General features: G+C 45.9%; 1 protein-coding gene across 4 annotated transcripts in view; it reads left to right on the forward strand.

The window, feature by feature from the left end:
• The window catches only part of LOC119863626 (minichromosome maintenance complex component 3 associated protein), an 85321-nt gene extending 63118 nt beyond the window's left edge, over window positions 1-22203 (forward strand). For 2 of the 4 annotated variants that reach the window (XM_038422333.2, XM_043505836.1), the window contains exons 20-29: window positions 3-137; window positions 3422-3575; window positions 4628-4886; window positions 5289-5386; window positions 7555-7945; window positions 8358-8615; window positions 9980-10109; window positions 16249-16446; window positions 19372-19522; window positions 20121-22203. In XM_038422333.2, the coding sequence (XP_038278261.1) occupies window positions 3-137; window positions 3422-3575; window positions 4628-4886; window positions 5289-5386; window positions 7555-7945; window positions 8358-8615; window positions 9980-10109; window positions 16249-16446; window positions 19372-19522; window positions 20121-20279 (1933 nt within the window). In that variant the 3' untranslated portion in view covers window positions 20280-22203. Of the gene's footprint in view, window positions 1-2; window positions 138-3421; window positions 3576-4627; window positions 4887-5288; window positions 5387-7554; window positions 7946-8357; window positions 8616-9429; window positions 9957-9979; window positions 10110-16248; window positions 16447-17781; window positions 18462-19371; window positions 19523-20120 lie in introns of those variants that run through there. The other 2 variants (XM_038422335.2, XM_043505837.1) reach the window with 2 other exon arrangements.
• The last annotated feature ends 442 nt before the right edge of the window (window positions 22204-22645 follow it).

The raw sequence follows: 22645 nt of genomic DNA on the forward strand, positions 1-22645 counted from the left end.
AGTGATGCTGCATGGACACCTCTGGATCTGCCTTCACTGATCCTTGAACATATTCCAGTTCAGCGAGAACAGATCTTTTGGAAGGTGCTCTTGGTGTTGCCGAGTTACGAAGGATATCCAGCAGAGGATCCCAGCCAGTAAGCAGAGGAGCCAACCGGCATTTCTTTGCATGTCATGGAGACAGAATGGAGGAGGGGATGGGTTTGTACTGTCATTGAAATATAGCTAAATTATTTATTTAGCTAAATCTTCAGTGTGTTCTAGTGCCTTTCTAAAGTTAATAGCTTTGCTGCAGAGAGGGGAAATTCCTTACCCTTTGCTGGAGATGGAGCCACATTCCCTTTCTCACCCCTCACATCCTGTCATAAATAAATATATCCATGCGCTAAGACTGTTGTTACATACCCCATACATTAAAAGAACATTAACATGCAAAGTCAAGCACTTGAAATCCAGGAAATGTGAGAATTGAGGTGGCTGGGGCAACTTTAATCCTGCTTCAGATGTGTATGGGTTTTGACATGGTCTTGTCCAGCTTCATATAGGAAGTCTGTGGCAGAGAGAGGGAGTAGAACCCAACTTTCTTGGGTCCACTCCAGTCCCTTCAACCCAACAGAATCTCCTCTCTCTTCTCACAACTCTCTGCCTCATTCACGGACTACCCTGTGCACTGAATGAGGCAGGGGTCTATGGAACAAACCTGGGATGGTTGTTAAGACTGTATCATAATGCATATGCACAAGGGGGATGAATTAAGGTGGCATGGGAAACCTTCATTGTGACATTTCCTAACTTGGAGTGTTTACCTTTACAACATTAATGTTTTTTTATTGTAGTTTTCTGTGATATTTTCTGTGGATTCATTGATTTGAAGGTCAGAAGGAGCTGTTGTGATAATCTTATCTAACCACCTATGCAAAATAGGCCATAGAATTTCACCCAACAGTTCCGGCATCATGCCCAGTAACTTGTGGTTGAATCTGGAGCAGATCTTTTAGAAAGATTGCCAATCTTGATTTCAAAGCTTTAAAATGATGGAGAATCCACTGGGCCCCTTGGTAAGATGTTCTGTTGGTTGATGATTGCCGTCCCTGTTTTAAAAAAATAAAAATAAAATTGCACCTGTAAAAAATGCATATGTAATTTCCTACCTTTCCTACCTAACTGTAAAAACAGAAATTCCATCGTGTGGGACAATAGCAACCCCATATTGACCCCTGCAATGGTCATCAACTAGGTTGTAAGCAGGATGGTTGGATTCACAGCATGGACTAGTAAAATGGTAGCAGTAATAGTCTGCTATCCCCTATATGAATCAACCTCTAGCAGGAGATGTATGACTCTAAAAACCCTTACTACCGAGGCATACGGTGCACTGACTCTCAGCAGGCCAGCCAACTCACTGCACCCAACACTCTGCTGCCATGATACTTATCCAAAAGGGATTGTGTTAAGGTATCATCTGAAGGCTGGTGATCAGTATAATTGTAAAATGCATGTGCCAGTGTTTTATATGTGAAGTTATGAACTCCCTCTGTATGATGATACTAGAACATGTTCAAGACCAGATTGTCTAGTCTAGGTAAAGGTGATTAACAGATCTGTCCTACACAGAGAAATGTAGGTTTACCTCAGTTTACATATTACAGTATCAGTAAATGAATCCAGCAGGGGGCTATCCTGGTCCTGAACTCAAGAGACAGAGATCAGGAGTACTTGTGGCACCTTAGAGACTAGAGAGTTAGCATAGTTCCTGCATCTGAGGGAGAGAGAGAGAGAGAGTCTGCAGGAGGCCTTCCTGACTTGTAAAACAAAGCCAGTCCCTTTGGGAATGTAAGCAACAGAGAGAGACTCCATCTTTATCCTTCACCTTAGGAGATGACAAACCAAGCAATTTGATCTCTCTGATCTTCCTATGGCATGTTGGCCAGTAAAAGCTGGAAAGGGGACTGTGAGTGAGAGAAACCATCTGGAACAAAGACTATCTTTCCAGATTAAATTTTAGTCTTTAAGATGCGTGTTTGCTTGTAACCATTTCTACCATTAGCCCTTTTACTTATCACTTAATCCGTGTTCGTTGGTTGTTAAAATATTTTCCTTTCATTATAAACCATCAGTATTTGGAAAGTTCAGTGAAGTGTGTGCTTTGGAAAACTGACAGGTTGAAGTGTTTCACTGTCTTTGAAAAGCAGCAAATTTCACACTTTCTCTGGGACTGTTTGGTGAGGAGGACTGGTCCCTGCGGTAGGACAATTTGAGGGTGAATTCGGGGATAGAAGGGTACTGAGATCAGCCTGCCAGGAGTAATCAAGTTGGTCAATGCCCAGGGTGAGGGTTGTGGATGCTAGCAGGCTGTTGGGATCAGAGCTCTGGACCAAAGTTGCACAGTCAGAAAACACCCAAGATTGCAAGGCAGATGGTGAGCAAATCCCATATGGGCGTGGGTGAACCCCCGAACATCACAGCATACAAAACATACTTTGTCAGTGGCTTGTACAGCTCTTTTTGCTACACAGCAGACCAGTGTTTTGAATCAGGATTCCCATGTTCATTTCCTAACTCTGAGGGAGTGTTGTCTAATAGTTAGAGAGACCAGAGCCAAGCACACAGCTTTGGCATCTTCATTCTGAAAGAGAGTATGGCCAAGTGGATGACACTTGGGTCTAGCTTTACAGACAGAGTTCTAGTTCCGGCTCTGCCAGGCATGACCTTGTGCCACCTCTCGGGTATCATCTGTAAAATGGGAGGAATGATACTTGCCTACCTCTTAGTAAGGTACAGGTGAGAGGTTTTCCTCAGTCGGAGCAGTAAAGTATACAGAATTCTCATCAGCCAGGGAAGGCTCCTGACACTCAGCCCAGAACACCTTTCTCTAGGGCTAATGTGGTGGGGAGCTCTGCGGCTGAGCTTGTGTCCCTGCTTGAGCACTAGCTCTGCGCCTCCCATTTAGGAGAATGAGTGGGGTCTATGAGGGTTGTCGTAGAATCTGGTGTGTAGAAGCTCAGGGTTGGAGCATGCTTGTTGGGGAAGGAACGTTTGGAGATCTTAGTAGCAAGTTTCTAAAAAGTTCAACTGATCATTTGCAAATGGCAATTTTCAGAGGCTCATAACTGAGATAAATCTGGATGGATTTTCCTGGGGACCTGTAGGACTATCTCCCTGCTAAATTTCAAATTGCCAAAGCTACCTATTTTCCCCTAACTTCATTCAGAGAAACAATTGAGCCATTTTGCTTGAACAAACGAACTTGAGGCAGACACCTGGCATGGAAAGTTTTAGCCCAAATAATTAAACTTTAACAAAGTTCTAAGCAACTTAAAATTGGGATTTATAATGGAGAGTGGTCGCTTAACTATAGACTTTGCTGCCAGCACCATCTATAATGTCAAATGAAAAAGATGGTATGTGTTTTTGTTCACAGGGTACTAGCGGATTGGTTGAAAGCCAAATTTATGGGAGATAAAAGATCAAAGGATATGATCTCCAACACAGAGGAGAGAGTCCAGACACTTGCGTTGTTTAACTCTCTTGGTATGCAAGGAGATCAGGCTGTTTGTGTCAACTTGTGTGTAAAGGTATGTTAGAGCAATCTATAAGCTGTGTGCTGCTCCCTGGGCCCATCACCTCTCTGATGCTAAGAAATGCTTTGCCAAGGCTATCAGTGTGTGGTGTCATCTGCAAGCTCATCACCATTTATGAAGTTGTACCAGTCAAGGAGTCTCAATATTTCATTATTTTAACCCTATTCAAAGCTTTATTGTCCAGTTCAGCAAAATTCAGTTTTTATTTTTTCCTTTGTAACTTTGATGGGTAATATCAATGTTTTATTTTAAAGCTTTTAAAAAAACTTTTCATCTATTTAAATCTTCACAGTTGTGGCAAAATATGGGGGCTCAGGCAGTAGGGGTGGAGAGACAATAATTATTAAATGACTGTAAACATTGAGACTTAAAACTTTGTAACCATTAAAGTACAAAGTGTCAGCTCATTATTTCAAAATGTTCGCCTTAAATCAAACTCCAGTAGGTTCTCAAGCAGCCTTTTTCTTACTTGTCTGTCTGTAAATTTTGATTATTGCTGGAAATATTTTCCCATTGGTTTGTGTGCATGATGGTTTGTGTGCAGCAAAATCGATCTTTATGGACATTTACCAATAAAAATCTGTATTTTTTGTGAAAAATGGTTTGAAATTGAAATTGAAATTTTTTAATTTTTGAGTTCCCTATTTTTCCCTTTCCTTTTTCTCTTTTTTCTTTTCTTTTTTTTCAGTCCTTTTCAATAATTGAAAACTACTATGTGATCGGATAATGAGGGTGCCAAATTAAGGTTTCACAGGCAGCTTTAATCTTGGTGTTTCCTAGTGTTTGAGTGCTTGACTTGGCAATCTAAATAAAATTCCTGTTATGAAGTTTTTAGGTGATATGTGCATGTATATGATGCACCTGTATTCAATGTCTCGCTCACTTTTCTCTCCCCTCCCCCACAAGCTTTTTTTTCCCCCTTCCGTAAAGTTCCAGGAAGGAGCCTCCCGTCAGAAACTCTATTGCTAGCTTGATCTACAGCGTTCAGTGTGTTTTGAGCCCCTCTTGTTTGCTGTAACTGAATTGTCTCCTTTGTGCTTGCGCAGGTGGCCCATGGAACCCTCAGTGACTCACAGCTTGACGTGGCCGAGGCACAGAAAGATCTGCTTGGAACGAGCGGTCTTGTTCTCCTGCTGCCCCCTAGAGCGAGGAGTGACGATGTGGCTGAGGAGGATATTTACTGGCTTGCAGCTTTGCTGCAGTTGAAACAGCTCCTTCAGGCGAAGCCTTTCCATCCAATAGTACCTCTAGTGGTTCTAGTCCCTACGCGGGGAGAAGAGGCCACAGAAAAGGAAGTAGAAGAGGGTTTGTGATTTTCTGTGCCTTGAAATAACTATTAATATTTAGGATTATGCCCAAGGCAGAGAATGAGCAATAAATGTGTTCCTCCAAATGCAGCATTTGGCTAAGAGCTATAGATGTGAAATGGAAGAATCCTCTGATCTCTAACACTAATCCAAAGAGCCTTAGAAAAGAGACTGTAAACTGAAAAGGAAAACCAAATATTAGGGGTTTTTTTCAAGGATTTCAGTTTTACTTTGTATGTAATTTGTTGCTACAGTGTGGGAAAAGAATGGGGCAGTCAGAGAAGTAGTAAATCTCTGCTGTCAATGGGAATAGGCTGAATAGGAGAAGCATTTTTTTTCTGTTGTCTGTGTATGAATAATGAAAAATGCTGCTATTTCAGCTATTGCTTTTCCTTTAAAGGTTTGATGCTGCAGGATTTGATTTCAGCTCAGCTTATTTCAGACTACGTTATTGTTGAGATTCCAGATTCTATCAGTGACTTGCAAGGCACCAACAGGGTAGGAGCAGTAGTTCCAAAATTAAATATTCAAAAGCTTATCACTAAGGTCTCTACTACCTTAATTGTTCACATCTGGTGGGGAATGTTCTTCACATTCTAAATAACTCTGCATTTTAAGCTACAAAATTGTTGTTTTGTGGGTTGTTTTTCCCATTGCTAAAGCTGAGCTTTATCATAGCTTGTGCGCAGAAAACTTAGGTCCTACTGAACCAACCTTTGCCCAGAGCAGGACTTGGCTAGAGTTATGTTTCAGAAGATATTGTTCTTTAAAATATTAGTAAAATAACACAAACATTTTCAACTAAGGCTCCAGCCCTAACTTAACTCTGCCCCTGCATTTTGTCCATCCGCCAATATTCCTGCCTGTCCTCTACGTATGGTCTGGAGACCCACACCATTAATTGCACAAAACTGTTGTCTGCCCTGTCTAATATTTGAGCTATAGCACTATGGTCTTCAGTGGCAGGATAATATAATCCACAGCTGTCTCCACCTTATATTGGCTAAAGGGGGTGTCTCTGCTGTTTAACCAAACAATGTTATGGTGGATTAAGGGCAAACCTTTGTATCATAGAATTGTAGGAGTGGAAAGGACTTTGAGAGGTCATCCTGTCTAGACCCCTGCCCTCATGGCAGGACTAACTATAATCTAGACCATCCTTAACTGGTGTTTATCTAATGTGCTCTTTAAAACCTCCAATGATGGCGATTCCACAACCTCCCTAGGCAATTTATTCTAGTGCTTAACCATCCTGACAGTTGGGAAGTTTTTCCTAATGTCCAACCTAAACCGCCCTAGCTGCAATTTAAGCCCCTTGCTTTTTGTCCTGTCCTCAAAGGTTCAGGAGAACAGTTCTTCTCCCTCCCCCTTGTAACGACCTTGTGTGTACGCGGAAAGTGTTCAGTGTCAGTGGTCCTTAGGACTTGGGTCCTGAGCTGGAAAGGGTCCTGTGCAGGTTGTAGTCAGCTGGTTGTTCTGCATACTTGGTTCACCTCCCAGTATCCTTTACATTGAATGGGAGAGGTGCTTTGGTCCTTCCCCCCACGCAGAGGAAGGGGAACTAGTGTGCTGTTAGGTCCTTGTCTGGCCACTTCCATAACAGAGCCTAAAGGGGGTCAGAATGTACCCAGTACATTTCCTGTTCTTCCAGTCTGCATTTTACACAGAATAATACACTCTGAATCTAGAAGGACTGTTAGGACATCCAGTCTATCCTTCTCTGTAACACAAGCCAGAGGAAGCCACCCAATGGTTCCTGCATGAAGCCCAGGAGCTTAGGTTAAGATAGAGTGTGTTTTTAGGAAAGACACTCCTTCTGGATTTAAAGACTCCAAGTGACAGAGAATCTGCCACAAACTTTTATCATAGAATATCAGGGTTGGAAAGGTCCTCAGGAGATCATCTAGTCCAACCCCCTGCTCAAAGCAGGACCAATCCCCAATTTTTGCCCCAGATCCCTAAATGGCCCCCTTAAGGATTGAACTCACAACCCTGGGTTTAGCAGGCCAATGCTCAAACCACTGAGCTATCCCTCCCCCCCTAAAACAATTGCCCTCTCTGAGGCTTGAACTCAGGACCTTCAGATTATGAGACTGACGTGCTGTCAAGTGCTGATCTGTCCCAGTGGCTAAATTATCTTTTCTTTACATCTGCACCATTATTTCCATTGTCACCTTGGCTGAATTCAACTTTTAGCCATTGGGTCTCATAATGCTTTTGTCTTCTAGAGCCCTTTGCTATCAGACAGCTTCTTCCTGTGTGGGGAACGGCAGACTAATCCAGTCACCAAGGCCGAGGCTCAGGGAGTGGAGCCATGGTGCCTGGAAAGCAGAATGCCAAACCCCAATCTGGAAATCATCAGTTGGGAACAGTTATCAGTGGATTCTGTGCCAACATCTTTTTTTTAGCTCTGACCATGATGTGCTTGTGTGGGGTGGGAATTAAGGTTGTTTCATGGAGGTAGAGTAAATTAATGGTGCTGCAAAATTTAGCAATTGCTGCTGTGAATGTCACAGTTGTTGCTGTGGGATTTGTTCGCATTGTACCATGGACTATGAAGCCAATGGGGCTGCAGGATTGAGTCCGTACTGTCACTAGTTAATATTGAGCAGAGCTTCTAAAATGGCCTGGCTGACTGGTTTGTTCTGTCAATGTTTGTGCCATAGCTCTCCGAGGCAGTGCGATGGCTGCTTTCCCAGTGCCCCAGCTCCCCAGAGCTTGGCTGCCAGACCCTCCAGCAATTCATCGAGGATGGGCTTAGCCGTGAGTTCAGCAGGCGCTTCTACCGTGACCAGAGGCAGAGACGTTTGGCCGGCCTGGCCTCTCAAGAGCCCAGCGCTATCATTGAGCTGTACAACAGCGTTCTGCAGTTCCTGTCTGGGGTGGTTTCCTCAGAACAGCTCTGTGACCAGTCCTGGCCTGTCACTGAGTTCGTGGAGCCTGGTGGCAATCAGCTGCTTCCTCACCTCCAGTGGAACACACTGGATCACTTGGGCTGGCTGAGGAAGGCCGTGCTGTCCTTCCAGATCCCGCACATGGACCGTCCTCCTCAAGGGGGTATGTAGTTCGCACTGGGCAGAAAGCTGCATCTCAAGACATTTTAGTGTCGGGATACAAAGTCTGTCCCTTTGCCAACAAATGTCTCCCCTTACATTTAAAATGTGTTTCAGACTTTTTGTATCAAAATCTAGCCATAAATCTCATGATTGTTCTGTATTCTGAGTGCATGTGTCTCCTGCATTATGCACATTAGCATGATCCTGATCTTTGCTCAGACTAGGCCCAGCCCTGTAGGGAGGAGATTGCAGCAGGTTCAGACTGAGGTATATCAGCAGAGCTGAGGTTGGGGAAGCCTTCCCCGCAGTGCGGTGGACTGGCAATTGCTGCTCCTCCCTGACTGTAGTACCCAGTGCAAACAGTTACTCAGTGGAGATTATGCTAACCAGTTGCGTATGCTGTTTTTGTCCAGCTCCCTGGCGTCCCGTCTGCTCCATGATTTTCCAGTACGTGTCCCAGATCGCCAGCTCTCCCCAGACCCAGCCAGTACTCCAGTCTCAAGTGGAGAACCTGCTGAGCAGAACCTATTGCAAATGGCGGGGCAGGCTGTTTGCCAGCTCAGGAGATGATGGACCTGCTGTTGACGAAATCCCCTGGGATGAAATCTTTGTGCTGTGCATTGATCATAAACTGAGAGACTGGAAACCCCCCCGGCTGCCTGTCAAACCAGGTATTCAGTGTTCTGAGATGGGCTGGTCTGTGCTTTGTTACATACTGCTCTCTTGTTCTGTTACGTTTAACACAGCATAGCTTGCGGGCCCATCCACATGGTCTCCAGAGGCAGTGTATAGCATTAGCATGGCTTGTTCTCTGGGAGGGCTGGCTCCCAGTCATTCCCGCTGCTCTTAGTGGGATGATTGTGGGTGCATTTGCATTTGCAGCACATCCGTTGGCCAGCCATGGGACTTTCTCTTCCTGAGCCAATGGCAAGCTAGAACTCTGCCCAGCATTGCTCCTCATGCTTTCATGGAAGAATATGTTCAGAACCTCTCCAGTCTAATGCAAATCCCATTAATTTATAAGCCAATGTTGGCCTCATACACTTAGATCCATTCAAATTACTAGAGGCTTCATGCACCTATCTGGGGGCAGAATTTGGCCCCAACGTTGAAATGACCAGGCATTGTTTTGCCCAGTGACATTGTTCAGCTCTTGCTCAGACATGTTGCCAGTGACCATTTCTCTGTCATGCATCCCTGAAATCTGACTCCTGGGTTCAGGCATTGAGGATGTGTTCTGAGAATTGATGATGGATATCTAATAATATTAGCACACCCTTAGAATTAGTAGTATCACTGTTTTGCCATATTCCAGCAAACAGAAATAAGGACAAAATGTGGATGGTTGTTCAATGTGGTAAGCTAAATGCAGAAAGACTGAACTTATTGGTTTACTGTGGTGCCTAGATGTAAATATCCTCCCTGAAAGATGTGCAGACTGTTGCAAATAGAGCAGGCTTGAGAGGGCTGATGATTACTTTGCAGGGTGTCTGAGAGTACACGGCCAACACATCTCAGCTGAAGGTTTAAAGCAGGTGGGTAAACTCTGGCGACTTGTTAGTTTTAGATAAACCAGTAAAACCTGCTGCTATGAATAAGCATTACTGGTGAGAGGCATTGAGGCACAAATATCCTTGGGCCGAACTCCTTCCAGAGAAATTGCAGATGGATTCAATGTAAAAGGTGTTTTCTGCATGAGAAACACCAGTCTTCATTTCAGTGTAAAAATATCTGTTGCTGAACTGTGCATTGATGCCTTGCACACTGTGGGGTTGGGTGCACTGGGGTGTTAAAAGTGAAGATAAGCCAATATTTTACAGTAATCCCCAACAATCCGATCTGGAATTTCCTGGATATTGAATCATGCCCAAAAGGCACACGACTGCAAGCTCTGTATATTCAACAGATCTAATTGCTTGAAATCTTCAAAACGTAAAGCACAATTTCCATGAGCTATGTTTTAATGTTGTATTTCTCTTGAAGCTGAAAGCGTGTATTGATCCTGACTTGATCTTTAATGTTTGTTTGTCTATAGAAGCAGTGAGTGAAGATGGCCAGATATATGTCTATTTCTTTAAGGAACATTTAAAAACCTTCACTCTTCCTTTTTCATGGGAGCGGGCCAGACTGCAAACACAGAAGGAGATCCAGAAGGGGGACACAAGGCAAGATGATTTTTTAAATTTGTCATGATAAATAGCATGACTATATCTTCATAAATTGCACTGACATCGCTATTTGAGTAGGCACTGTACACACTGGGAAATTGCACAGGGTCTTCCTGATTGCATAGGGTGGGGTTTTTATTTTCCCAATGCTCTTCATATTTCTATAATGAAAAAGGGATACTTTCTTTGGAGAAAGAAAAGGAGTACTTGTGGCACCTTAGAGACTAACAAATTTATTAGAGCATAAGCTTTCGTGAGCTACAGCTCACTTCATCGGATGCATTTGGTGGAAAAAACAGAGGAGAGATTTATATACACACACACAGAGAACATGAAACAATGGGTTTATCATACACACTGTAAGGAGAGTGATCACTTAAGATAAGCCATCACCAACAGCAGGGGGGGGAAAGGAGGAAAACCTTTCATGGTGACAAGCAGGTAGGCTAATTCCAGCAGTTAACAAGAATATCAGAGGAACAGTGGGGGGTGGGGTGGGAGGGAGAAATACCATGGGGAAATAGTTTTACTTTGTGTAATGACTCATCCATTCCCAGTCTCTATTCAAGCCTAAGTTAATTGTATCCAGTTTGCAAATTAATTCCAATTCAGCAGTCTCTCGTTGGAGTCTGTTTTTGAAGCTTTTTTGTTGAAGTATAGCCACTCTTAGGTCTGTGATCGAGTGACCAGAGAGATTGAAGTGTTCTCCAACTGGTTTTTGAATGTTATAATTCTTGACGTCTGATTTGTGTCCATTCATTCTTTTACGTAGAGACTGTCCAGTTTGGCCAATGTACATGGCAGAGGGGCATTGCTGGCACATGATGGCATATATCACATTGGTAGATGCGCAGGTGAACGAGCCTCTGATAGTGTGGCTGATGTGATTAGGCCCTATGATGGTATCCCCTGAATAGATATGTGGACAGAGTTGGCAACGGGCTTTGTTGCAAGGATAGGTTCCTGGGTTAGTGGTTCTGTTGTGTGGTGTGTGGTTGCTGGTGAGTATTTGCTTCAGATTGGGGGGCTGTCTGTAAGCAAGGACTGGTCTGTCTCCCAAGATCTGAGAGAGCGATGGCTCGTCCTTCAGGATAGGTTGTAGATCCTTGATGATGCGTTGGAGAGGTTTTAGTTGGGGGCTGAAGGGGATGGCTAGTGGCGTTCTGTTGTTTTCTTTGTTGGGCCTGTCCTGTAGTAGGTGACTTCTGGATACTCTTCTGGCTCTGTCAATCTGTTTCTTCACTTCAGCAGGTGGGTATTGTAGTTGTAGGAATGCATGATAGAGATCTTGTAGGTGTTTGTCTCTGTCTGAGGGGTTGGAGCAAATGCGGTTATATCGTAGCGCTTGGCTGTAGACAATGGATCGAGTGGTATGATCTGGATGAAAGCTAGAGGCATGTAGGTAGGAATAGCGGTCAGTAGGTTTCCGATATAGGGTGGTGTTTATGTGACCATCGCTTATTAGCACCGTAGTGTCCAGGAAGTGGATCTCTTGTGTGGACTGGTCCAGGCTGAGGTTGATGGTGGGATGGAAACTGTTGAAATCATGGTGGAATTCCTCAAGAGCTTCTTTTCCATGGGTCCAGATGATGAAGATGTCATCAATGTAGCGCAAGTAGAGTAGGGGCATTAGCGGACGAGAGCTGAGGAAGCGTTGTTCTAAGTCAGCCATAAAAATGTTGGCATACTGTGGGGCCATGCGGGTACCCATCGCAGTGCCGCTGATTTGAAGGTATACATTGTCACCAAATGTAAAATAGTTATGGGTCAGGACAAAGTCACAAAGTTCTGCCACCAGGTTAGCCGTGACAGTATCGGGGATACTGTTCCTGACGGCTTGTAGTCCATCTTTGTGTGGAATGTTGGTGTAGAGGCTTCTACATCCATAGTGGCTAGGATGGTGTTTTTAGGAAGATCACCAATGGACTGTAGTTTCCTCAGGAAATCGGTGGTGTCTCGAAGATAACTGGGAGTGCTGGTAACGAAGGGCCTGAGGAGGGAGTCTACATAGCCAGACAATCCTGCTGTCAGGGTGCCAATGCCTGAGATGATGGGGCGTCCAGGATTTCCAGGTTTATGGATCTTGGGTAGCAGATAGAATATCCCAGGTCGGGGTTCTAGGGGTGTGTCTGTGCGGATTTGTTCTTGCGCTACATTGATGACATCTTCATCATCTGGACCCATGGAAAAGAAGCTCTTGAGGAATTCCACCATGATTTCAACAGTTTCCATCCCACCATCAACCTCAGCCTGGACCAGTCCACACAAGAGATCCACTTCCTGGACACTACGGTGCTAATAAGCGATGGTCACATAAACACCACCCTATATCGGAAACCTACTGACCGCTATTCCTACCTACATGCCTCTAGCTTTCATCCAGATCATACCACTCGATCCATTGTCTACAGCCAAGCGCTACGATATAACCGCATTTGCTCCAACCCCTCAGACAGAGACAAACACCTACAAGATCTCTATCATGCATTCCTACAACTACAATACCCACCTGCTGAAGTGAAGAAACAGATTGACAGAGCCAGAAGAGTACCCAGAAGTCACCTACTACAGGACAGGCCCAACAAAGAAAACAACAGAACGCCACTAGCCATCCCCTTCAGCCCCCAACTAAAACCTCTCCAACGCATCCTCAAGGATCTACAACCTATCCTGAAGGACGAGCCATCGCTCTCTCAGATCTTGGGAGACAGACCAGTCCTTGCTTACAGACAGCCCCCCAATCTGAAGCAAATACTCACCAGCAACCACACACCACACAACAGAACCACTAACCCAGGAACCTATCCTTGCAACAAAGCCCGTTGCCAACTCTGTCCACATATCTATTCAGGGGATACCATCATAGGGCCTAATCACATCAGCCACACTATCAGAGGCTCGTTCACCTGCGCATCTACCAATGTGATATATGCCATCATGTGCCCGCAATGCCCCTCTGCCATGTACATTGGCCAAACTGGACAGTCTCTACGTAAAAGAATGAATGGACACAAATCAGACGTCAAGAATTATAACATTCAAAAACCAGTTGGAGAACACTTCAATCTCTCTGGTCACTCGATCACAGACCTAAGAGTGGCTATACTTCAACAAAAAAGCTTCAAAAACAGACTCCAACGAGAGACTGCTGAATTGGAATTAATTTGCAAACTGGATACAATTAACTTAGGCTTGAATAGAGACTGGGAATGGATGAGTCATTACACAAAGTAAAACTATTTCCCCATGGTATTTCTCCCCCCCACCCCACCCCCCACTGTTCCTCTGATATTCTTGTTAACTGCTGGAATTAGCCTACCTGCTTGTCACCATGAAAGGTTTTCCTCCTTCCCCCCCCTGCTGTTGGTGATGGCTTATCTTAAGTGATCACTCTCCTTACAGTGTGTATGATAAACCCATTGTTTCATGTTCTCTCTGTGTGTGTATATAAATCTCTCCTCTGTTTTTTCCACCAAATGCATCCGATGAAGTGAGCTGTAGCTCACGAAAGCTTATGCTCTAATAAATTTGTTAGTCTCTAAGGTGCCACAAGTCCTCCTTTTCTTTTTGCGAATACAGACTAACACGGCTGCTACTCTGAAACCTGTTTCTTTGGAGAGATGCACTATATTACAGCCCTATCCAGAGATCACAGTGCAGACTTGTTAGGGTTTTCCAAAGCTTCTCTCATGTCTTACGATGAAATAGATGAAAGCATTTTAACTCTTACTAAACATGAAATGATTTGCTTCTGGCTGCACAAAATATGGAGGAAGAGAATGTTAATTGGGGGTCTGGTGACATCATATACCACGATGGTAATAGCCTTGATAGCGTGCTAATTGTATGTCACCATTCCAACGTCAGTATCTGTTACAGGTCTGTTACAGGCTGTGCTGGACGTAAAGGAACCGTCCGTGCTGTCTTCTCCATCAAAATTAATTACAAGTTGTGTCTTGCAGCACCAGGGCTCGTTGGCCTATTCAGAAGAGTGAATGCCTTTAATGAAATGTTGGAAGGCAGGGTCCCATTATGCTGTTTGTCAGCCTGGATCAAAAGCTGCTTTTTATTCACATCCCTTATTGTAACTGTATTTCCCAGCAGTTGCACTCCAGAGGAGGTTTTGTCCCTTTCTTTCAGGATGGAATGGGAAAGGGCCCTTTGGTAAGAAAAGAGCCAGAGGAGCTGCCTGTAGGAGCAAGTGTGTCAGGGGCACAAAGCTGGCGTCTGGGGCAGGTAGTATCCCTCTAGAGGAGCGAGCCCCTAGCACCCTACTCACCACTGTCTTGCTGTCTCCAGAAGGCATAGGATGAAGCCAGTGGCTAGTGTTTCTCGTCAGAGTGCAGGCTGCCCTCAGGTGTGGTCTACACTACAAAGTTAGATCAATGTGTGGCAGTTGTGTGTGTGTCTGTACTTAAATTTGTCTCCCACCAATGTAAGCACCCCATTATGCTGACATAGTAACACCACCTCCCTGAGTGGGATAGAGGCATGGTCAATGTACTTTATTCAACACAGGGTGAGTGCAGACACTGTTACTTACATCAACCTTAACTGTCCCCCAGCAGCTATCCCACAATGCACCACACTGACTGCTCTGGTCACCATTGTGAACTCCACTGCCCAGGGGTCATGGAGACTGGAACCTCCCCTTCCCCTCCACCATTTAAAGCCCCACCAATTTTTGAAATTCCTTTTGCTGATTGTCTGGCTTAGCGAGCATACTGAGCAGCTCTCCATTGTTGAGTTCAACTGACCAGCTGACCATGCCTGCTACATGCTCCAGACTCGCTCCTGCCTGGAGTAGTCAGGAAATATTGGCTCTCTGCACCTGTCAGGAGAAGAGGCTGTGCTGACCCAGCTCTGAACCGGGTGAAGAAACGTTGACATCTACAAGCAGATTGCTTAGGGGATGCAGGAGAAGGGGTATGACAGGGACCAGCAGGAGTGCCGTGAGAAAGCCAAGAAGCTGCAGCAGGCCTACCTGAAGGCCAAGGAGGTCAACATCTGGTGTGAAGCTGCAGACCTGCCACTTTTACAGAGCTGCACGTCATACTTGGCAGAGACCCAACCACCATCACCTCACAATATCGTGGATACCTCCAAGGAGCCCAAGTCATAGGCCCCTGCAGTGAACAGCGAGGAGGAGGTGGTGGTTGGTAAGGAAGAGGAGGAGTGTGCAGGACAGGCGACCAGAGGATCCAGCCGTGCAGTGAGCCAGGACCTGTTTTTGACTCCACTGAGTCCAGCCAGTCGAGCATCGGTGAGCCTGATGCAGGTGAAGTGGCTCCATGGACGCCACCAACAGCCTTGAATTGGTTCACGCTATGTCCCACAGCTATCTGTCCTCCAAGGAACTGTCGTGTTCTCCACTGGTTCGATGGTTCTTGCAGCTCTGCAAATACTCTGGGATCGTGCGTCCTGTGCTCGCACTGCTCATGACAGTAGTGCAGAACTGTGCAGGCTCCGTGCTTCTGTCAGAGATGACAGACAGTGAGAGAGGCCACACGGGTTTGTGGCATTTTGAAAAAAAGGTGCAAAAATTATGGGAAATGGACAATATTATGGAACAGAGACCGTTGCAAACTGGGAAGCAGACCCCTGCGTGGCTCGTTTAGTCCCACCATGCATTGCCAAAACTTCCCGAAAGACAGTGCGCTGAACGGTGGTGAGTTGCACGCTGAGGTACCTACCCATGGTGCTCTGCATCGACACAAGCGCTCCTGACAAGTACGTGCACCGTTGGCAGATGGCGCCAAGTTCGCACCTGCACTAGCACTGTACTAACCGTGGAGACTGTATGCCGACATAATTTGAATCAACGTATGTTTGTAGTGTAGACATGGCCTCAGAGTTCAAGTAGCATGCACTGCCTCAGGGGTATCTTTCCTTAAATGAAACCCACTCCGGTGTTGGGGCCCACAGACTCCTTGCCCCACTCAGTTCCCACGTACGCTTTATTTTCAGGGCCTAAGTGGCATGTAGGTGATGCAGAGGCCTCGTGCTGAACCCTGGGGGATTCATCCCCAGCGAATGTGATTATTTCCTTAGTTCCTGCTATTTCTGAATTCCAGGCAGCCAGGAGCATACTGGCTTTGGCTTTCCTCCCTCCCTCTAAAATACTTTCCTTTTCCAGGTCAAGGATACGCTCTCCTCAGTCATTTGCAAAACATTATCCCATTTTGCTGCCTCGAACTGAGCATGTCGTCAGCCTGGGGGATCAAGGAACGAGGATTCCCAGTGCAGCAGATCTAACGCACGTGGCCTCGGCTCAGGAGCGCCTCCCAGAGTGCCTGGCTGCTAATCTGGAGCTGGAGAAGAGAGAGCACAGGAGGTAAGTGACAGGAACAGCTGCACAGACCCTTTCCTAGCAGACTCATTGATGGCTTTGCAGGGTGCTGGGGTTCATGAACAGAGTTTTGGCTTCTCTGTTGTATGGAGCTGAGGTTTAGTAGTTTCATGGAGGAACCCAGATTATTGCTGACAATCTCTCCTTTGTATAAGGCTGCTGTGTCCTCCTTCCCTCTCCCACTCCACTCCTCAGCTATCAGAAACAGGGCTGGTTCTAGGGGCAGGCAAGCAGACCACGGGCACCAATTCCTTGCGGGTGCTCAGCTGTTTTTTCCCTTCAGCTGCTTGGGAGGTGGGTGCCAAAAATGTTTTCTGCCCTGGCCAGCAAAACAGCTAGGGCCGTTCCTGATCAGAAACAGCATAATGTGGGCCCTGTGGGGTTTGAGATCCAGCCAATGGCTGCCACCAATGGTCAGAGCATCAGCACTGTAGCAAGGTGCAGTGCAGCAGAAGAACAGGAGTTTCAATGAGCCCGCAGGGTATCAGGAGCGAAATCACAAAGCTTAACCCAGGATTCTTCGAAAGGTGTGATGCTACCAACCACGTCTCAGCACGAGCCCTCACGCCATTGCATGCAGTTGTGCCAGTCATCAGGCCAGGCCTTCAGCTGCTCTTCCAGCCCTCCTCTGTGGCTACTGGAACAGTTTGACATCTGAGTCTGGATCCCAAAGCAAGGCCCTCCACAATGACGTGTCTTGTCTTAGTGGGTGAAGCACTAGCGCTGCTGTGCCAGACACAGGGAAGGGTTGTTTGACCAGTGGGAGCGCTCCATGCTGCACGTCAGTCAGTTGGAAGGGATTTCTAGGGTAAAGGCAGAGAGCTCTGTACGTTGCCCTTGTCACTTCACCTTGCCACGTGCGGTTCCTTGTCTGTGAGATCAGGAGCAGGTGAATGTATGTCCCTGTTGTCTCTCACTGACCTTTTCTGTCCGGGATCCTGGAACAGGTTAGATAGTACATTAGGCTGTTTCCCATGCTTAACTGAAGGATCCATTTCTCTAAAAGTTCCCAGGGTTTGGCGTCTTTCATTGCTTTGAGGAAGCCAATAACTTGAACTTTGATCTGATGGCTAAGTAATACCCCAAGGATTCCTCCAGTGGCATTGCTAATCCTGATTCTGAGCACTGCTTTTTTGTTTTTCTGGAGTGACTCTACCCAGCTAAACTGATGGTTGCCGTGTGTCATTTGCAAAGGTTTGCTAAGTGAGGTGTTACTGTATGTAGTTTAGGATCTATTGGTATCAAAGTTGGTGTATGAGCATCTGTTCTAGCATCAGGTGTTCTCCCTTCCCATCTTATCTACCTATCTGGCGTGGACAGTCAGCGTCTCTGGAGTGTGCTGTCTACCCCTGCTCGGCTGTTGGAGTACTGATTGGATTGATGCCTTTTCTCAGGGTGAGTGGGAAGAAGGGGGGTGATTTTCAGATTAGCTGTTTTACGGGGGATTTTTTCCTTGCAGCTTTTTCTGCAGTGCGCTTTGCTTGAATTGAGCCACACTGTGTGTTCAGAACATGATGGATGGAATGATTGATTACAAGCAGAACCCACCTGTAGCGATGGGATGACTCACCGGCGTGGCGCCTCCTGCGGGTGATCCTGGGAATTAGCTCGATTCCCGCCCGGAGCGCCCTCTGCCTGCCAGTGGCTCACCTGCCGCTGGCCCCTGTGTCCCTCCTGGACCCTGGTGCCTCTTACTTTGAGGTTCTGCCCGGGGGAATCCCCAACCCGCTCAACTCCATCTTGCCTCAGTGGCTACTGCCAGTCATCATCTAGCCCCCGCTCACCAGGGCAGACTGCAGTCTGGAATGGCCACTCATCACTGGCAAGGGGGGTTTGGACCAGCTGCCTCTGCCTAACCCCGGACTGTATCTCTGCAGCCCCACTACCTTTTTTTAGGCCTTGCACAAGGCCTGCAGCCTGGGAGTTACCAGGCAGGAGCTCCGTAGCTTCCCTTGCCTTTTCCCAGCACTGCTCTGCCTCAGCTACCCTTCTCTCTCCAGAGCTAGAGAGAGACGGACTCGGCTCCTGGCTCACAGCTAGAGTGACCAGACACCAAATGTGAAAAATCGGGATGGGGGTGGGGAGTACTAAAAGCCTATATAAGAAAGACTCAAAAAACGGGACTGTCCCTATAAAATCGGGACATCTGGTCACCCTACTCACAGCCCTTTTATAGGGCCAGCTGTGGCCAGATTGGGGTGTGGCCCCAGCTGTGGCTACTTCCCCAATCAGCCTAGCCTAGCCTAGCCTCCTTGTGCTGTTAGCTCTGCTTTCATCCCTGCCTCCTGGATCATTTTAAGGGGAAATTCTCTCATTTTTCTACCTCAGTATTTCCATCGCTGTCTGTAAACCAAGGGGTCAGCGACTTCTCTCTGAACTTCATCAACAGGAATGCATTGAATGGGGTCTCTGTAACTTAGACTGCAAACCTTCAAATGGAGACGTGCAGAGAATCCCAAATCAAACACCTTATGGATTGCTAAGAACAAACTCACTTACTACACTCAGGCCTGAATGAGTCTCATTAGTTAATTTTGGGAAATGGTCATTTAGTTTGGAATCCAACAAGCTACTGATTTTCTTTCTGCATAGTGCCATTTTCAGGAGCAATCTGTTAGATTTAAACTTCCGTTGAAAAAACTGCCTAGGCTCCAGGCGACTGAACATCTCATCAATGCCATCGTGATTTAGAGAGAGAAATGGTGCAGTTACCCCTTTCCTGAACCATGCTGGGCTCCCAGAACTTCTGATTTGTGCAGTGTCGCTGGGGTGTTTGGGCTGTCGGTCAGACCTGATTTCTATTTCTGGTTACATCAGCCCAGAGAATGTACATGCTCTGGGCAGAAAAGTACAAGGTGTATAAAGCCGAGCTGCAGTTTGACTTGTGCCTGTGACCTTGTTTCTTTCTAGGTTTGAGAAGCAGCTACACCAGTGGTTAGCAGAAGACTCTGAGCAGCTCCCATGCTCTGTGTCTCTTCCCCTCTATCTCCCTCAGAGCCTGGTCTGTACACCTCGGGTTATCCATCCACTGAGTGGAACGCCCACGTCCCCACACCCACAGGTAAAAAGAGAGAGTTGTATTGGCAAGAACATAGAGCTTTACCTCTGCAGAGCACTGAGCAAACGCTGAACAGATTGATGTCCTGAACTTGCCATGGGAATAACAGATGTTTTTCATGGTAGAATTCCAAGTCTGTGAATTTCTCGACAGAGAGAGAATTTTTGCCTGGGAGATGGGCTCCAGCTGTCCTGGACAAATGGGCTGCTGTGAGCATATTTCCCAGAAACACAGGCTTAGCCTTGTGTTTATATGTGATTTTAAACATGAGTCCTTCTGATCAGTCCATCACATTGTTGCTTTCCCCTTTACTATTGTGCATAGTAACCGTGAGCTGAGATGAGGCGCAAGAGAATCAGCCAGCCAACACTCCGCTCCTCCGAGTGAAAGGTGGGAGATGGGTTGTGAAAGTGCTGGCTATGCCCCACCTTCCTGGGAGGGGAAGTGCTTGGCCTGCACCATAGGAGATGGCTGGTTCAGAGGCCAGGCTGTCTCCAGAGGTAGCAGGGATTTAACAGGCACATCTCTCCAGGGCTAACTTTCCCTTGTTCCTGTCAGACAAGTGATTCTTTGACAGTCGTGCATCTTTCCCTCTGGACAGGCTGGAAGTCGTGTGGAGCATGGACATCTGGTAAAGGAGACAGGAACCTCTCTGTCAGACAGACTGAAACACTTAAAAAGGCTGATTAGAGCTAACAAGGAAGAGGAGATCGCCTGTGAGCTTCATCTGTCTGCCCTGCGGGACATGGTGGATGTTTAACCATGTTTAATCAAGCCAGCATGTGGAGCAAGAGATCTCACGATGAAAGATTGTCCAGGATGTGGGGTCAAACAATAAATGTTTCCACAGCAGGAGCCTATGCTAGAAACTATGCCTCTCCTCCGGGGAGGAATTGTGGCAACATACACTGGACAGGGATGGATCTTGTGCACCAGTCCCTCGCCCAGCAGGGGGGTTGTCTGCTCACAGCCCCTCGCCTGCCCAGCCCTGCATTTCTTGTGAGCCCACGTCTGGGTTTTGCTTGGGGTCCTCCAGCGCCATGATTCCTTCACACCAGCTGCCCTGTCCCAGAGGTGGGGAACTGGTTGCCTTATGACAAGCGTGCTTCAGGCTCAATCTGTATATTAATGTTCCCTTTATATGAACTCCAATTGCTTGCGTCTCATGACTGCCCCAGCAGAGAGGGGTAGACTGACCGCCATCCAGACGCTCAGTGCCTACTCATCTTCACAGCCATGAGGGAAACAAAGCAGCCCGCCCGCTTCTTTGACTGCCAGCCTCCCTGTCCTGCCAGCGTCTTGGGTGGGCTCCCTCTTGATAGTAGAGTAAGGCTGCTGAGTAAACTGTAGGCCACCAGGCTGGAAGAGTTAACACTTTAGCCTGGGATTGGATTTTGGTCTTTGCTGAAACGAGAACAAGAAAATCCTGCCAGTGGGTGTACAGGAAGAAGAGCCATTCTGCTGGAATCATGCGGCTCAATTTGGTTTCACTAAAAGAATGTCATAAGGTTGGTTAGTCCTCAGTCAGTGAGGATCCTGAGGTAGAAGGGAACAGTGTGACTCTAATCTAAGCACAGAATACAGCTGGAAGTCACAGGCTGAGCAGTTTGTAGTTTATGGGAATTGTTCTGTTCTAGTATGCTTGTTTTTTATTCACTGTTCAGTTACCTTTTGAGCCTCCTAGCTGCCCACGAATATCTCCTCCCTTTTTAAGAAACATTTGGAGCATTGTTCTTGTTCTCAAGAATCCATAAGATTCCTGGACTATTGTCTCCGAATAATGCTCCATGCAAGGGGATTCTGTACTTTGTGACTTAAGTTTCGTTATGTTGACTGTTTATGGCAGCTATGTACTGAAAGAGCCGTTTCCCTTGTGTGGAATAGTGTACTGCTGAGAGCTGAGCGCATGTGATTTTGTTTTTAAATAGCACAGGGGCATTGAGGAATTCTTTAGCAGCTGCTGTTTCTTAGCTTCTCATGAAGTTCTTGTTTTGAAAGTTGCATTGTTTTTATTTTAAAATAAAAGTGTTATCTGCAGTGAACTCATGGGAGAGTGTGTTTTATGAGAGTATTCTAATGGAAGGGTTTGTTCATGTAAGAAAACCAGATTGTTTCAGTCTTAGATTGATCAGATATTCTGAAACATGGTTACCGACAGGTTTAGCAACGAGCGGCTTCTCCTTCTTGCCCACCTATCAGAAATGAGTTGCCTATTTAAACATTTGTATTTAAAATTCTCCCTGCTCCCAAGTCCCCATATATTTCCCAGTCTCTCTTTTTAAAGTAAAGCTTTTCATTTCTCCTTAAAATGCCAGTAGTAAATTTGGGTTTATATTTTAAGTTAAAGATCTGCTGATAAAAACTGGAATATGAGGGTTTTAAAAAAAAGAAAGGGAGGTTGTGCTCGAAGGCTGTTCTTGCTGGTAAACTCTTCCTGCAGACCATGGAGCTAGTTTGGGATTATTTTTGAAACAGACTAAAATGAAATTAACCAGTCCACGTGCCTGGTGCTCTCAGCAATGGCTCGCTTGTAATGCTGTGGTTGATCTGTTCTGTATTTACAGTTAGTGTTGTAAGACTGTAAAATGGAATCAAGAAACCTTGGCACTGTTTTTGAGATCCTGCTTTCAACTATGTACCAGTGTAGCCTTTCTATGTATATAATAAATTTTGAGTGGCTTAAATTATATTGTCAAAATTTATCACTACACAAAAATGCTTCATACTCTATATCTAATGCATTTACTTTGCACTGAAGACTTGCAGTGTCTACACTAGAAATGCTACAATGACACAATTGCAGTGCTGCAGCTGTGCCGTTGTCGTGTAAACACTTCCTACAGCAACAGAAAGGGTTCTTCCTTCACTGTTATGAATCCATCTCTGAGAGGCAGTAGCTAGATGGACGGAAAACGACCTGTGTCTACACCAAGACTTAGGTTGGCTTTACTACATTTCACTGAGTGTGGAATTTTTCACAGTCCTGAGTAATGTTGCGAAGCCGACCTAACATTGCAGTATAGATTTAGACCTTTGAAAAAAGATACCCCAGAGTTTTAAGTGCGTTGACTATGCCTAATTGCTGAGAGATGATAAAGCAAATAAGTATTTTAAAATACATGCTGC

This window comes from Dermochelys coriacea, chromosome 11, assembly GCF_009764565.3.
Source record: "Dermochelys coriacea isolate rDerCor1 chromosome 11, rDerCor1.pri.v4, whole genome shotgun sequence".
Lineage (NCBI taxonomy): Eukaryota > Metazoa > Chordata > Testudines > Dermochelyidae > Dermochelys > Dermochelys coriacea.